Raw genomic sequence first — 17,311 nt, 5'->3', positions numbered from 1 at the left:
AGGGGGTCAGGCTAGATGATCTGTTCAGGTCCCTCCTGACCCTAGCTACTATGATACTATGATACTATGAATGTACTTCATGTATTTATCAGGCTGTGTATGAAGCTCAGGATCAGCGCCTATGACACTACATTCAGTTTGAAAAACAATAGTGCATACCCAATTGATTACTTAGGCTACAAAATATCCTATGTAAAAAGTGAAAGGAAGAGGTTGATAACCATATTTATTTACCAGCTTTATTCATACTGAAGAATACCTTATACCATAAGTAAACCTCTCAGACTAGTTTTGATACTACCCAACATGAATAAGGGTGGCAAAATTTGAACATTTTGAAAACCTTCACTTTGCAGTACTGGGAGCAGGGGGGAGAAGGGAATTCTTAAATCCACAAATCATATAAACAAAAGCTTAATTCACTAGTTATTTAGCACATTGTAGACATGTTTTATATGTAGGAGGTTCACATGAACTACAAGGAAGATTGTTTTAACACTTGCAGTGTTAAAAAATATTTGTAAAAAATATTTGTATGAACTTTTCAGCATGAAATTACAATGGCTATAGTCCATTAGTGAAGGGTTTTTCATTGCTGTCATATAAAAAACACTTAAAAGAATGCAAAAATAAATAAATAAATCAAAACTTCATCCTTATAAAAATAAAGTAAAAGATAAAAGTGTTTACTCAATATTCAAACAATTCTGCATTTTTCTAGTACTAAAAGGATCAATACAATTAGAGGAAGGAGTAAAGTAAGAATTTGTTTTTCCATAATAGACATATTTTCTGTGAGCAGGTAAATACGAATGAATTAAAAAGCTCTATAAATTATTTCCTGGACTCCAGGAGCTAGAAAGACAGCTGGTTTCCAAAGGTTAACAAGGTTTTATTAATATCTTAAGGCTAAAAGTAATAATGAGAAGAAATAAAGTGTCACATAACACAGGAATATTGACATTAGTTTAATACAGAAATTGAAACAGGCATTTGTCTCTTAAAATCATTTTTTACCTGAATTCCTGGTTTTACTTTTGCATGCGATACCATTTTACACACCAGTCATTCACTTGAACAGAATTTGGAAAAGATCATGTATTTGTTAAGAAATGTAGTGTGACTGGTATTACATCAGCAGTTGAGCATCTGATAGCTCTTAGGAAATATTGCCTACAAAATGCAGGTTCAGTTCTTTGGCCCTTGTAAACCTCTTTCTGTTATGCTACAAAGGTTATTGCTATAACTGTGCAATAAAGAAGCAATTAAGAATCCTTCCAGTGAAGGGTAACATAGAACTAGGTAAACTACCTATCTCTGCACCTGGTACACATGACCTTTAAGGTTGGGAAGTTTAATATTAAAGACAAATACAGCTGTCCTGTTGTCATTATCGTTTTTTTCTCTGGATGCTTAAAAAACATTTGCTAAACTGTCCCGTCAGAAAGTCAAGTCTTCTGCAAGAAACTACTCTATTTCAGCAATGTATTACTATGAAATGACTGCACGCCTTGAGCAATTAAGGGCATATAAAAAGACACTTAGTAGATAAGGGAAGTCAGTCTGCATCAGGGAAGAGACATTCCATTTGATTTATCAAGCTACAATTTAAATAGTTTTACATCTAGATTTTGCAAAAGGTATAAAATTGCATTGAAGTCCTATTAGAAAGTGGCAAATAAAGAAATAAAGCAGCATAAAGCATTAATTAAAGCTTATCTGCTCTACCTGTTAGGAAAAATATGACCTTGTTTATATCATGATACAGACAAAGATTATACATAATGCCAGGTCACTGAAAAAAATTGGCCCTCATTCAGCAAGGTGTGTGTAGATTTAGCAGGTTCATTTCAGCAGATTCGACTGTTTTGTCTGCTGTGTGACTTACCTGTTTTGTTGAATTGAAGCCAACGGAAGGTCACAAGATCCCCTAACTACAACTAAAATGTCTATTTTCTGAAGCCCTTAATTTCTCATGTTATTTTTCCCTTTGAAGTCTCAAATCTCTATCAGTGTTGAAGAATGGGAAGACACCAAGGACACCAAAGAACAAATGAAATACCGCAGCAATCATCGTAACTCCACATCCAGCGATCAGTCAGATCATCCCTTGTTAAGGCGAAAAAGCATGCAGTGGGCCCGGAGGCTCAGCAGAAAAGTACCAAAGCACTCTGGCAAAACAGCAGAGAAAATCAGCCAGCAGCGAATGAACCTTTACAGGCGGTCTGAAAGACAAGAACTGGCAGAACTTGTCAAAAACAGAATGAAGCACCTGGGGCTTTCTACTGCAGGATATGGTATGATTATTATTATTATTACAAATCGTTGAAACATCTCATATCATCATAATTATATTCCATACAATTTGAGAGTGCAGCAGTTAAGGTAAATTGAGAGCTGGCTGCTAACATTTTCAAAGTTTGCTATGGTAACAGATGAAATTTTTCATTGGAGATTTGATGAAAGAGACACTGCTGATGTGAAGAGCTTAAGCCCTTTTCAGTAAACTTTAGTTCTAATCTGGGTCTCTTTCTGGTTTTAGACGAATTATTCAAGAGATTGTCTAGTTGGCATATTTACACGTAAAGGGCATGAAATCAGAAAAAAAATAAAAACAAAAGCATATCATAAAGATAATCACATTGCATCTCAATAAATGTAACCATTTCTTGTAGACAGAGTTGTGCTAAATTTTGTTTCAGACTATTTTTCTTCATTTTCCCCCACTCTTTTTTTTCCTCCAAGTCATCATAAATACCACCTGAAAATGAATGCTGTAGCACCCTATTAGACTTTGGGCAGCTTGCCAGATATTTAGATCTAAGTAATCAAGTCATTCATGAGCTTAGAATGCCAGACCATGAATAACAGCTCACTGTGTCATCTCTTTAGCTTCTCTCAGTCATTGGCAACAACTTCCAGCAACAGGTGGCTATTGGTATCATACCAGAGCCAACTCTGTATCAAAGCTGAAAGGGTGTTGCATGTCTTTTTCTGCTTTTGCTTTGATTAAGAATAAACCCAGTATTGTGAGAATAGCAGAAGATTGACAGTCAGTGCTCATGCTATTGTTTTCTCAGGTTGTGAATGAGTTGGGACATGATTTTCGTAACGGTGCACTTGCTAAATTTACCCAGATTTCATTTTTTAGATAAATAAACCAGTCTTCATCATCCAGATGGACTCAAGGAGTGCCAGCTGGATAGAACCTTTCACATTACATTTTGGAAGCCTTAAGAAATAGAAAGCCATGCTTGAATAGAGATAGCACATGCCAAAGTCATGGGAAAAGCCACTCTTTTAGTATTAAGGTTTACTGAAGGAGCCCAACATGAAATTAAACTCGGGATACATGGCCAACAACAAATCCCTTCTCATCAGTTCTCAAAATAAAGATAAAGTTAGCAATAAAGATTTTGTAAATGATGTTGAAACTTCTACTCTCCAAGTTAGTTTAATCTTGCATAAAGAAAAATCCACCCTGAGTCCTTTATACTTAATTCTGTTCTATCTAGGTTCTTCTATGACCATTATCACTGTTGTACGAGTGCTTTCCAACTATGCACTAAGTGGTATAACATACACCTGTCTTATATAGTTCATTCTCTCTCTCATCCTTTCACCAGAAAGAGAATTGTATGCACAGTAGAGTAGTATATTTCTGTAGTGGTTTTGTTCAAAGTGTACACATTTATATGGGCTTATGTCAGAGTAGGCAAGGGCAAAGAAGTGTGCCTTTCACTTCAACAAGAAAGCGATGAGACAACTGTTGCTCCTAAGTTTCTCTGGGTGTTCATTCTACTTCATAATGTTTGTACATGAACAAGGTAAAATGAAATTGAAGTTTAATAGTGACACCTAGGACATAATATTAGTCATAAAATTTGGGTTTGACCTTTACTTAAGGTGCTTTTTATACTGAGATATTACCACAGAAAGGTTTTTGTTCCTCAAGCCCCCATCTGATGGAAGGTGGGCAACATTTCCATTTTTATTCAACGACATATAATTGTGGTCAATTTTTCTTGTAAAACAAGCCTGCCAACTCAGCCTAAGTTCTGAGTTAGGGTATGGATGTATGTAACATTTATAGCGCTTTTGTAATATGGATTCTGCCTAGATCATCCATTGCCAACAAAAAATTATGTGTAATGAAACATAATTAAGAATTCTGCAGACAAGATCTAAGCCAGAATGGAATCCATCTTATTCTTACACTAGATGCATTATGCTCTCCCTTCCCCCACCAGGCTAACAAGAAGAAAATACAATATATCCAATATGCCCGAGGGAAAATACCCAGGAAAAAACTCTACTGAGTGAGAGATACCATTATTTAACGTAGTCTGCTTTCAGAAAAGAATTACATTTTAAATTTGTAAATGTTTGCATCTAGAATTTTGTCTTGGGTTCATCTATAGGACAAATATGAAGAAATGCTTACAGAAAGATTGGTAGGATGTTATCCCAATACAGCAAGCATAGATTAATGAGAGAAGAGAAAGGAGAACAACCAGAACTAGAGATCATACTTCCTTCACAATTTCAATCATTTTCTTCTCCGAACTGTGATTTAAGATTAGTACAGTATGTAGAGAATTTTCTGACAACAGGGAGGAAAAAAGAAAAGAAAATGAACAAAGGTGGAGGGGGAGAGAAACAGACATGTTTGTACGACTGGTTTTTGTGTGGAATGAAATTGGAATAAAAGTGACACTTTGGCATAGGAATATTCACTGCATACCGGTTTCTGAAATGAAAAGCACAGTCTGCCCTGTTCAAAACTTCTGTCACAACCTTTCCTTTCTATTTCCTGCCTGAACACAGACAGTATTACAAGACAGCTGGGAATAGTGTTATATCCTGTTCATTACAATGTAGAATGACTGACATTTTTAAAGATGTGAACAAAGCAACTTTTCTTCTTAATGAGATGCCTACTTCAGTTGTTGAGAGTTTTCCAACCCTTATCATTGGCTGGTATGCTCACTTTCCCTTCCAGTTAAAGACAGGCTAGGGAGAATGTGTTTGGGGCATAAATAACTTGCATGTTAGGCAAGTTAAGCGCAACACACAGAATTTAAAGCCGTAAGAACCCTACAAATGCACAGCATAAGAACGCTTCAAACACAGATCTGCTGTTGCTTTCTGGGGGCTGGGATTCTTTTCCCTGTCCTGACATTGTATACAGTATACTCAAATTAGATATTTGCTTTTAAAGAAGGCAGGTATATTACAAAAAGTAATTAATCTACAAATCTTGATCCATATGGACTGTCTAGGATTGGGGAGCCTACTCTTGCCTACTCCTTACTCTGGATTAGAGAGTTTGGAAACCTTGAGAGTCCTGGTTCTAATTGAGGCAGGTGACTACCATGGACTTAATAATGGCAGCCTGTGGTTGTGAGTGCACAAACAGATTCTTTGTCATGCACAGTGCAAGTAGCATCCAATATTGTTTGGCACTGTCACATTGACCAATTACTAATCTGTAACTATGTTACAGAAACGTGCATGGAATAACAGCAAAGTGTCATCTAAGGTAAAGGCACAAATCTAAGAGACTTGTGCATTGTCATCCCTGCTTTATGGTTCAGATATGTGGAGTATATATGCTAGGCACATCAGGAGACTGAACAGCTTCCAGACGATATGTCTACATAAGACCGTGAAAATGAAGTGGGAAGACAGAATATCAAACACAGTGGTGCTGAGGCATGACTGACACACTTAGAAACCACCATCAAGAAGAGGAGGTTGTGATGGATTGGCCATGTCAGGAGATGGGAGAAGACTGTATTTCCCAAGACTATTTTGTATAATGAGATTTGAGGTGGCTCTAGAAAGTTGGGTTGCTCTCTATGGTGGTACCACAATGCATACAAAAATGATATAGAGTCACTCAACATCAATGTAGAAAGCTGGGAGAAATGTGCAAAATCCTATCTGATCTGGAGGGATATTTGGCACTGGGTACAGCTCAACATAAAGCAGATTTAATCCACAATATGAAAGCAATGCGAGACAGAAGAAAGCAGTGTGCTGTAAATTTGGACTCCAAATCAGACAACGTATGGATCTGTGAAACTTGTGACAAGCCATGTCAATTTCAAATTGGGCTTGTCAGCCACAAATGGATTCATTGGGTGCATCTCTTTGTGCAATTAATTTGAATCAATAAACTCCAGAGCAGTTTGAGCTGGAGTAAATTACTCCTGGGTGCACCATCTACACTTGCACTGAGGACAGAGCAATTTGAGCAGGGGTGAAGCAGTTCATTCCAGGGCCACTCCTGTCCTGCTCTCCCCTGGGCTCTGGGTGGCAATGTTAGGAGGCGGAGGGGTTGGCTAGGGCACAAGGGTGCTGAAAGTGTGGAGCTGTGGGGCTAGGAGGCAACAGGAGTCTAGGTCCTTTCAGTCTAGGCTGACCAGTTTTAATATACAGCTGTGGTCAGTGTCTACACATGTGTTTAATTGCAGTTAATTACCCCGTCGTAAAATAGTACTGTTCTGAACAGTACTATCTTATGGTGACTTTTTAGTTTACTGTGGCCTAATAGCATTCCACATGTAGACAGTGATGCTTTATTCCACAGCTAATTAGTCTACTCTGAAGTTGAGTGTACATGTAGACACAGCCATTAGGCATTTGATTAGACCTCTTATGTGTACACTATGATCCAGAGGGTTGACAGTTGCCTACATAGAATTGGTCAATGTGACTAACTAGAGCAGAGTCTGGCAGCCCTGAGTATTCCAAGTGCCAGAACTCCTACCTCAGCTCTGGCTCTCAGGGTTTCCATGCTCCATGCCCATATGATAGACACAATAGGGAGCCTAAGGCCATGACTAATCTGAGAGTTTAGCTTCCATGTTCTGACTAATTTTGAAACTTTGGTCTCAAAATGTTTGGATTAATCCTAACTCAGTGAAGTGACAGGGGAGAAATTCTTGTTTGCCTTTTCATGGAAAAAAAATTAAATTATGATTTTTATTTCTAAAGTAGAATATTAGCTTCATGCTAAGCCAGGGGTGGGCAATTATTTTGGGTGGAGGGACACTTACTGAGTTTTGGCAAGCTGTCAAAGGCCACTGGGTCCCCACCTCACCCTGCTGGCACAGCCCATCCCAGCTCCATATAGCCCCTGCCAGCCTGGACCCCGTGCTTCTGCCACCCTGCTCAGGGCCCTGGCCCCGGGACACCAGCATTGGTCCATGTTCCTGTCCATGAGCCCCGCCACCTGCCACTGCCATTTCCCCACTTTCCTGCCTGCTGCTGTTCCTCCTCAGCCCTGCCCGCAGCTCTGGCACCACATGGTTCCTGGATACAGAGCCAGGACTGCAAAAGCTAGTCCAGACCAGCCCTGAGGACTGGTGTGATTGCCTGCAGTCCTGCCCTGCCTCCCCTTCCCCTTCTTATTTGAATTGTCCTCTCCAGTGGAGGGAGGCAGGAACAGCCCCAGGGTCTGAGCTCAGAAGCCTCTGGTAGGCACAGGCTTCTGACTGGGGCTGGACTGGCCTTGCTGTGGCTACTGGGTCCTGCTGCCAGTTCCCCCTGGGTCCTACTGCCCTGGGTTCTACTGCCCTGGCTCCTGTCATCTCTGATGGGCAGCCAGGGCAGATAAATATTAATTTTCTAAACTTTTTAGGGGCCCAACAGACCAGATAAAATGGCCTGGTGGGCTGGATCCAGTCCACGGGCCATATTTTTCCCACCCCTGTGCTAAGCTCTGTGCTTTTTGATCTAAACTGTTTCCTACAACCTACCAATATAAAAAAGGTTTGTCCTGCAGCCCCCACAGGGGCTGCAGATCAAGACAACAAACTTTCCAGCTTTAAAAGTACTGTTTGTTGAGATCAGAACAGTGTAGCCCTGAGCTACCCCCACCAATCCCCTGTCCTTGCTGGCAGGTGGCAGTCAGTGGTGAGGTTTCAAATTTTTTTAAAATTTATTTTTATAACATGCCTGCTTTGTTTTTCTACTGAAAGAAAAGTAAAATAATTGCACTTTGCTCTTGGAGTGAAAGGCAGTAAGATTTCCAATGGTTTTAAGACCTGTGGGGAGGCGGTCATTCCACAGCCTTGGGTAGGCCTTGGGTGCCTATCTTCAAGAAAGGAAGAAAGGAAGAAAGATCTGGGAAACTATAGGCCAATCAGTTTGACCTCAATCCCTGGAAGGATATTGGAAAAAAAACTAAATCAACATGGTGCATGGTGACCAGTGGCATGCCCCAGGGTTCTATACCTGGACTTGTACTCTTTAATGTATTTATAAATGAACTGGACTCTGGTGTCAGAAGTGGAGTGGCTAAGTTCGCTCATGACACCAAATTATGGGGAAGTGGGGTCAAGCTAGAGGATAGGGTGGTGATTCAGACAGACCTTAACAGGCTCATAAGGTAGGCAGACCAAAGCTTGATGGCATTCAACATGGAGAAATGCACGGTGCTCTGCATCAGGAGGAAAAAAAACACACATACTTACAGGCTCGGCAGAGCTACACTCACTAGCACCATGACTGAAAGAGACTTGGGGGTCATGTATGACCACAAGATGAACATGAGCCATCAATGTGATGCTGCAGCCAGAAAAGCAAACAAAACCCTGGCTTGCATTTATGCAAGACCCAGGAACTCATCCTTCTGCTTTACTTGGCCTTTACGCTCAGGCACAGCCCAATGGAGCTCAACCCTGGCTCCTGCACACCCACCCAGGAAACCCTATGACCCTGGGCTTGGGCACAGCCCCAAGGAGCCCAAGTCTGGCTCCTGCACACCATGTCTCAGAGACCAGAGACAGGTGCCTATGTATCATTCACTGGTGGTCTGTCCTAGGCCTCTTACAGAAAAAACACATAACTTAGATCAATTCTGCCTTGGGCTTTTTGGCTATAGAGCTAAACTGCTACCATAAGTACTGCCAGGGGACAGAGTTTGGCCCTAAAGTTCCCAATGGATGGACCAGGGTCAGATCTATGGGAATGCAGTGGTGTGGTCACATTTCTCTTCTGCTATCACCACCACTGTCCCCAGCCACACACAGCAGCCCACACAGTTTCTCCCAGCAGCCAGAGCCCCAGAGGGCCAGAGCTCTGAGGGGACACTGAAGAGTAAGGTGGGGAGCAGGCATAGGTGGTGAGACCCTCACTAGCTAGCAGCCTGCAGCTGTAGCAAGACAGAAAAAGCTCTGGAAGTGGGGCAGGAATAACTTTGGGACTCTAGCAGCATCAGTTCCTGAACCCGCTCCTTGCCCAGCACCCTGGTGTCCCCTTATAGCTCAGGGGCTCCAGCCACACCTCACCCCCCATTCCTCCATTGTCTGAGGGTCACATCCCTTTTAGTAAATCCTATATCTGCCTATGTTTGGAACTCTTCAAAATATAGCAAAAACCCCTAGATCCTACTCAGTGAAGACTCTAAAAGGCCTTCTCTGGAGAAATAGGGTTCATCCTTCAATAGTTTTCATGTCAACAAAAAGAGGACATTGAAATGAACAGCATCAGAAAATGAAAATGAAACCTCTCTTCAAGGAAAGTTCAGTTAGGGCCCCATAGAAGCGAAGGCTTTAATTGGCTTTAGTGGTGCCATGAAACCATAGGAAGGAAGTCCGGCATTGACGATACAGTGAGTATTGAAGGCCACTTGGAGCTTTGAATAATTGTGCTCATCATAGGGCTGCAGGTGTAGACTCTATAGGTATAGAATTATATACCTATAGACTTATAGTCTATAGATCTAAGGGTATAGATTCTATAGATTCATGGAAAATTAGGATTGGAAGGGACCTCAGGAGGTCATCTAGTCCAAATGCCTCCTCAAAGCAGGACTATCCCCTACTATATTAAATGAGCTAAGGCCTTGTCTAGCTGGGTTGCAAAAACCTCCAAGTGTTGCAAGTGCACAATCTCTCTGGGTAGCCTTTTCCTGTGCTTTAGTACTCTTCTTGTGAGAAGAGTTTTTCCTAATATCTAACATAAACTTCCCTTCCTGAAATTTGAGACCATTGCTCATTGTTTCATTATCTGCCACCACCAAGACCAGTCTAGCACAATCTTCTTTGTAACCACCCTTCAGTTGATTGAAGGCAGTTATTAATACCCACAATAGTTTTTGCTTCTCCAAACTAAACAAGTCTAGTTCCCTCAGCCTCTCCTCGTAAGTCATGTTCCCCAGCCCTCTAACCATTTTCATTTCCCACCACTGGACTCTTTCTATTTTGTCCACATCTTTTCTGTAGTGGGGGTCCAAAACTGGACACAGTGTTCCAGATGTGGCCTTGCCGGTGCTGAATAGAGGAATGATCACATTCCTTGATCTGCTGGCAGTGCTCCTACTAATGCAGTCCAGTTTGCTGTTACCCTGCTTTATAACAAGGGCACACTGTTGGCTCATTTTCAGCTTATTGTCCACTGCAGCCAACAGGGCCTTTTCTGCAGAGCTGTTGCTTAGCCAGTTGGTCCCCAGCCTGTAGCAGTGCCTAGCATTGCTCCTGCCTAAGTGCAGGACTTTGTACTTTTCCTTATTGAACCTCATGAGATTTCTTTTGGTCCTCCAATTTGTCAAGGTCTCTCTGAATCTTGGCCAAACTATCCAGCATATCTAAAACACCTTGCAGCTTGGTGTCATCTGCAAACTTACTGAGGGTGTAATCCATCCCATCTTCCAGGTTGTTTATGAAGATATTAAACAAAACCAGCCCCAGGACTGATCCATAGGGCACTTCACTTGATACCAGCTGCCACCTTGACATTGAGCCATTGACTACTACCCTCTGAGCCTGATGATCCAGCCAGTTTTCTATCCAGCTTGCAGCCCATTCATCCAAGCCATACTTCCTTAGCTTGCTTGCAAGACTATTGTGAGAGGCTGTATCAAAAGCTTTGATGAGGTCAAGGTATATCACATCCACTGCTCTCCCCACATCCACAGAACCAGTCATCTCATCAAACAAGGCAATCAGGTTGGTCAGGCATGACTTGCCCTTTGTGAATCCATGCTGACTGTTCCTAAAGACCTTCTTTTCTGCCAAGTGCTTAGAAATAGACTTCCTGTGGACCTGCTTCATGATTTTTCCCTGAACTGAGGTGAGGCTGATTGGTCTTAAGTTCCCTGGATCCTCCTTCTTCCCTTTGTTAAAGATGGGCACTATATTTGCCCTTTCCAATCATCTGGGACCTCCCCCTATAACCCCAAGTTTTCAAAGATATCCAGTGGCTCTGCAATCACATCAGGCAACTCCATCAGAACTGTCAGGTGCATGGACTTGTACACATGCAGCTTTTTTAAATAGTTCCTAACTTTTTCTTTCACCACTGTTAGTTGCTCACCTCCTCCCCAAACTGTGCTGCCAGGTGAAGTAGTTTGGGAGCTGACTTTGCCTGTGAAGACTGAGGTGAAAAAGGCATTGAGTACTTTGCCCTTTGCAGCTTTTCATCTTGTGCCATGTATTTCATTCTGTGTGGGTTTCTTTCCATTGATACCTTTTAATTCAGAGTCCTCTATTTTACACAGAAGGTAAGAAGCTGATGGCACTTTTTGAAAAAAAAGTCTAAGCATTAACCCCAGTATCTCCTTCCCACTGAGCCACTTTGGAATCCAGAAAAGCACATGTAATATCAGGTACCATGTGGGCAAAAGGAACATAATGCCGTTCATTGAAATTCCCTCAAAAGATTTTTTTTCCTATTCAGCTTTCCACTAGGTGATAGATAAAAGCATTGTGAAGTTAAATTATAGAGAATTACATTCACTAGCATTAAGGGAATTATAGCTCCAGGTTTGATTATGATATTCCCTGTTTGGTATTTGAGTGCTAGCAATATTTTTGTCATGCTATTTTTTCTTAGCAAAGTTGTTACAAAAATGGAAATACAGGCAACATGGCCATTCCTGTGGTAGCAAAATTCACTACGTTTAATAGATTTTGTGCTGCGTTTTTTTTCATTTACTATTATTTTATTTTGATTACCTTTCTGCAGGAAAAATTAGTCTCTGTCAAGTATTTCCAATGAAAGGAAACCGGATGCAAGTTCTCCAGTTGAGCGAAAATAAATGGGGTAGCTGGGAAACAAATCTAACAAGTTACTCTTTTGGAAGCTATCTGCCCCAGATACAATATGTTAAGCTTGGTTTATCAAAAGTTTTGTTCTTAAATTTGTTTGAACATAATATAATAAGCCCTGTATATATATTTTTTATCCTCCAGATGAAATGAATGATCATCAGAACACTCTTTCTTACATCCTAATCAATCCTTCCCCAGATACAAGACTAGAACTGAATGATGTTGTGTAAGTTGATGGCATAAAGCATAAGATACACAAAGTTTCTCATTTTCTCCTTTCTTGTATCCTTTGAAAAGTATTGCTTTTCTTGTTTTTATCCCAGGAAAAATAATATTGATGCACTTGCAAGAAAATTAAAATGAAAAATAAAGCCTAATTCATTCACTCCAACACATTTTAATGTGCCCTCTTATTTAAATTAACAACACTTTTCCCTCTAAATTGTAGTAATAATTCAACTAAGGACATTGAGCTCTTAGATGCCTTCCTATTTTTTCATATTCTCATTAGGTTTCTTGCTTATGAGTTAGATCTCCAGTTGCAAGATCAGCCTTCCAAGGTTACCAGTCAGTTGTATCAAAGCTCAATTTTCTTCATGGATTTCAGGGTCTGATTTAAAACTCAGTGGAATGCCTTCCACTGAATTCCCTGTGTTTAGGATCAGGCCCTAAGGATAAAGCCATGTATAAGATAATTAAGATACAAGTTACATAGTCATAACACATACACATTGCTTAAGATTGTTTTTTCATGGTTACCAAGAATTCCAACATGTTAGTGCCTGTGATATTAACAGTACTATTATAGAGTAAATATTACAGGTTGCAATAATGTACTCTAGAATTTTCCAGCAAATCAGGATTTCATCTTGTTTCATCAAAACAAGAAAGCCCTCTTTGCTCAGGGCACTTAACTGTGAATAGAAGATAATCAAGATGTCATGACCCTCCCTTGTTAGTCCTGTGATATTATATCTTGAAATTTTGCTAAGTGCAAAAAAATGGAGAAGATAAGGTCAGCTCTCAAAGTGGAATGTGCAGTCTGTAACAGATGCACAGTCTCCAGCTCCAATAGAATTCATAAGAATTCCCCAAATTGTCACAGTCATAAAATGCTATTTTGTGAGAACTGAAGTGCTTCACAGAAATATCTTGACTTTGATGAACTTCTGACAAGATTAATCGAGTCTGCTGAAACATGGTAAATTACTGCTGAAGCACTGAAAAATGGTGGTGGGGGTGCTATAACTAAAGTTTGTTTGAGCTTTAGTTAACAAGCTTTAGGTAAAGCACCCCTACTACCATTTTTCATTGCAGAGATGCTGATACACATGACACTCTGGGAGCTATAATTAGAGTGGGTCTGGGAGCCACTCTAAAGTGCCCCCCTTACCACTCCCAGAACATGTCTATAAATGGCCTGATTTTCTAGGGTCTTCAGAGCTACAAGTATATGAAACTGAAAAGTAATATGGCAATTTGAGATAGTAGCTGCTGGGAATTCTCTATCAGAAACACCATTTTGCACATTTAATTTAAACAAAATATTCCAGGATTTCAGCTAAAAAATATTTTATTTTGAATTTTTATCTTGAGTTGGGATGGGTTTATTTACAAAAACAATTGGTTTTCCTGCCAAATTTAAGCAAAGATTGTTCTCACACAGTCCACTTGTGTTTTAACTTCTTCAGACAAGGAGTTTGTGAGAGAGAGAGAGAGAGAGAGAGAGAGATGGAAAAGATCATTTTGCCAGATTCTTTGGGTGGAGAGTGGCAATACAGTTACATAAAAGATTTAAATAAAACAGAAAAGGATAGATTATGGACTATAAGTCAGGAAAGGATAGACTATTAAATAAAATAGAAAAGGATTTTTACCCAGATCAGAGCAAACTCTTCAAGGTTCAAAAGTCCAAAGGTATTTCATTGTTGCTTGCCTCTGTACTTCCTGATGAGGATTAACCCAGCTTCAGCTAGATTAAAAGCAGACACATTAGTCATGGTCATGTATACACAGACAGCAAAGCTACTCTGATGCACTGTAATTACAGTGTGTCAGAGCATGCTCAATTAATCGAATCTGCTGAAGCATGGTAATTACTGCGCTCCAGCATACTCCAGCATCACATGTACCAATGTCCCTGTGCTGAAAAATGGCAGTGGGGGCATTTTAACTAAATATCATTTGACCTTAGAGAAATCTATAACTAATTAATGTGCCTTCCCCACCAGACCATGTGTATAAATGCCCATTGATGCTCTGAAAAAATCAGGAGCTTTTCCACCTTGATAAAATACTGGAAAACTCATTCCTGTCTTAGTTGGGGTTTAATCCTAATGGATACCCACATGGCCATCAGGCAGTCTACATGGTAGGGCCACCACAAAGCACTGAGTGACCTTGGAAATCCTGAGCTCTTGGCTCAAGGTCTGGCTACATGTCAGGGCTGCGCATGAGCCTCAGGAACCTGTGCTGCTATGGTTTGTGAAGCTTCCTGGGTAAGCTGCTATGAAACCTGGAAGGACTATAACTATATGTTTATTTCAACAAATCCTTATAGGAACATAGGACTGCAAGGGGCCTACTTGGCTATCACATTCAGTCCTCTGTAGCCACAGGCAACTATTTGTCCATAGGGGGTGCGTCTACATGTGGTATTAGCACAGTGCAATAAATTCTATCACATATTGCACCAGAGTTTATTGTTCCTGGCCACCACATTTACACGTGCACCTAAGACCACAGCATGTTAAGCCTGGCTGGAGCACCGCAGCTGGCAGGGGCCCCAGGGGTCAGCTTGCCAGCCTAGGGCTGCTCTTACTCAACGCAATGTACTGTGAAGGGGCTATTTCAGTATCAAGCTAGCTGGCAGGAAGCCCCTGCATTGAAGCACCCTTGTGCCCCAACCAGCCCTGTCAGTGTCCACACAAGCGTAACTGTGCAGTAAATAACACCACCACAGGATAGTTCTTGTATTTACAAGTACTAAGGTATGGCAGCATTTACTAGTTTACTGTGACCTAATAGGACTGCACATGTAGATTCTGAGACTTTATTGTGGAGCTAATTAGGCAGTTCTTTGGTAAACATTTCCTGTAGATGCACCCAGGATCTACAAAAGCTTGCATCTTGCTCACTCTCACATGCCTTTGGACAAACACACACAGACACACACACACACACACACACACACACACACACACACACACACAGAATCCCACCAAAATCAATTACTCAAGAAAATAAAAGGGCTTACTCAGTTTGCATAGGTTAATATATTTTCAGGATTATATATATATATTATATAATTATTATATAAGTGTATATATATATTCATTGCATAAGAAGAGGGAAAAGTTAAAATTTAAATTACTGGGGGAAAAAATATCCAAACCTTTAAAAAAGATTTTTTCCATGCAAGAGAGAAAAATACTAGACTGATACTGAACAGTCATGCAGAACATTTTCCTTTAGCATATTGATACTTTTAGAAGTTTATAAAATAGTAACAAATCACTCATAATTTATCCAATAAATTCATACAAAAAAATCATTGTAAGTGCTCACTGTTATTACATAGCTTCCTGGGCATAAAGTGGGCTAAAAATCTCTAAGCCTTCAAAATATTTTTTAGTCCTTTGTTAGTAAGCTAGGGATATTTTTTCTTCTTAAAAATGCATTTTCAAAATTTTAAATGTAATAGTAATAATAATGTATTCTGAAGTTTTACTATTTATTAAATCATATGAAATTCAAATGTTTATTGTATTCTGTTAGCTCTCTGTAGTTACTGGCAGAGTTATTCGGATGTAAAGCAACAACTATAGACTAAAATACTAATAATGGAAGGAACAAAAAAACAAAAACACTTTTATGCTAGGAAAGAAAAGTAGTGATTTCTTCTTCCAGTTTAACAAGGCTCTAAAGCTTCTCTGTGGGATACATTTTGATCTGTGTAATAATCTGATAGGAAAATATTAAAAAAAATACATCGTTTATCCTTAGACGGTGTGTCTATATATGCTATTAGTATGAAGCAATATGCACCAGAGTTTGTTGCTCCAAAGCATTGTGTTTATCTGTGCACCTGGGATCATAGTACATTGAGCCAGATCAGAACAACACCAGGTTGGCAGGAGTCCCAGGGGGTCAGCCTGCTAGCCCAGGGCTGCTCTGACCTGGCTCAATGTGCTGTGGAGGGGCTGGCTGGGACAATGAGGGTGCTCCAGTGTGGGGCTAGCAGGCAGGCAGCACCCTTTTGCCCCAGCCAGCTGACTCAGCATCTGCCCGTGCGGTGCTGTGGAGTAAAATACTCCATGCATGCAGTGCTGCAGAGTCAGGGTAGTACTTGTATTTACATGCATTTACAAGTACTACCCCACTGCAAAGTTAATTAGCTTCCTGCAGTCTAATAGGGTTGACATGAGAAGTTTACTGCAGAGCTAATTACTCTACTCTGCAGTAAATATCTTGTGTAGATGTGCCCAAAAAGAGGTAGTTAGCCTTCTTATTCTTAAATCAGGCAAAGGCAGTACAGTCTACAAAACTGATTCCTGTCTGAGCCATTTTATCTCTAAGGTGCTATCTTACCCTGCCTTCTGTATTTTATCTTTGTTTATGTCAAGCCTTTCTCATAAAAGATGTGATTTCTTTTTTTAGTTACTTGATCCGACCTGATCCACTGGCCTATGTTCCAAATACCGCACCTAGCCGAAAAAATAGTTTCTGCAATACAGTGGGACAAGACACCAGGGAAGAAACACAACTTTGATATACTACTGACCACGCTGCTAAGAGACATTTTTTTATACAAGTATATTGTTTCCAGTATACTGTATGCTTTTTGAAATCTAATCAAAATGGAATGGCTTTATTTTTTTCATACCTTCTTGGGATAAAAAAAAATGCTGATTTTCAAGAAGCAGGCACAATATTCAATTTTGCGAGCAAATGTACTCTGAACTCCAGCGATTACCCAATTTTTAATCTGTTCATCGTTTCGAAAACAGAACTCTGTCACATATTAATGAAGCAATCCTGAAAACCCATGTTAAATTTTAACTGAACTAATATGAGCAATGAGTTAAATGTTTAAGAAAACCTGTCATCAAGGATCTCATTACTATTCGTAAGTGATAGTTTTTCTCAAAAAGGATAGTGAGTCACTGATTAGGCCTGTGAACCATAGCTTGAAAGAGTATTTATTATGAAATATCAAATGCCTGTATATATTGATAGATACATGATGG

The 17,311-nt window shown here is 40.1% G+C and overlaps 1 protein-coding gene across 3 annotated transcripts in view; it reads left to right on the top strand.

Moving 5' to 3' along the window:
• Positions 1 to 17,064, top strand: part of KCNT2 (potassium sodium-activated channel subfamily T member 2) — a 371,828-nt gene extending 354,764 nt beyond the window's left edge. For all 3 annotated transcript variants that reach the window (XM_025200221.1, XM_025200220.1, XM_025200219.1), the window contains 3 exons: positions 1,997 to 2,297; positions 12,204 to 12,288; positions 16,722 to 17,064. In XM_025200221.1, coding sequence (XP_025056006.1) covers positions 1,997 to 2,297; positions 12,204 to 12,288; positions 16,722 to 16,833 — 498 coding nt within the window. In that variant the 3' untranslated portion in view covers positions 16,834 to 17,064. The remainder of the gene's footprint in view (positions 1 to 1,996; positions 2,298 to 12,203; positions 12,289 to 16,721) is intronic.
• The last annotated feature ends 247 nt before the right edge of the window (positions 17,065 to 17,311 follow it).

Source organism: Alligator sinensis, unplaced genomic scaffold (genome assembly GCF_000455745.1).
Source record: "Alligator sinensis unplaced genomic scaffold, ASM45574v1 scaffold56_1, whole genome shotgun sequence".
NCBI lineage: Eukaryota > Metazoa > Chordata > Crocodylia > Alligatoridae > Alligator > Alligator sinensis.
The sequence above is the reverse complement of the archived record's forward strand: the minus strand, read 5'-3'. Positions and strand labels throughout refer to the sequence as shown.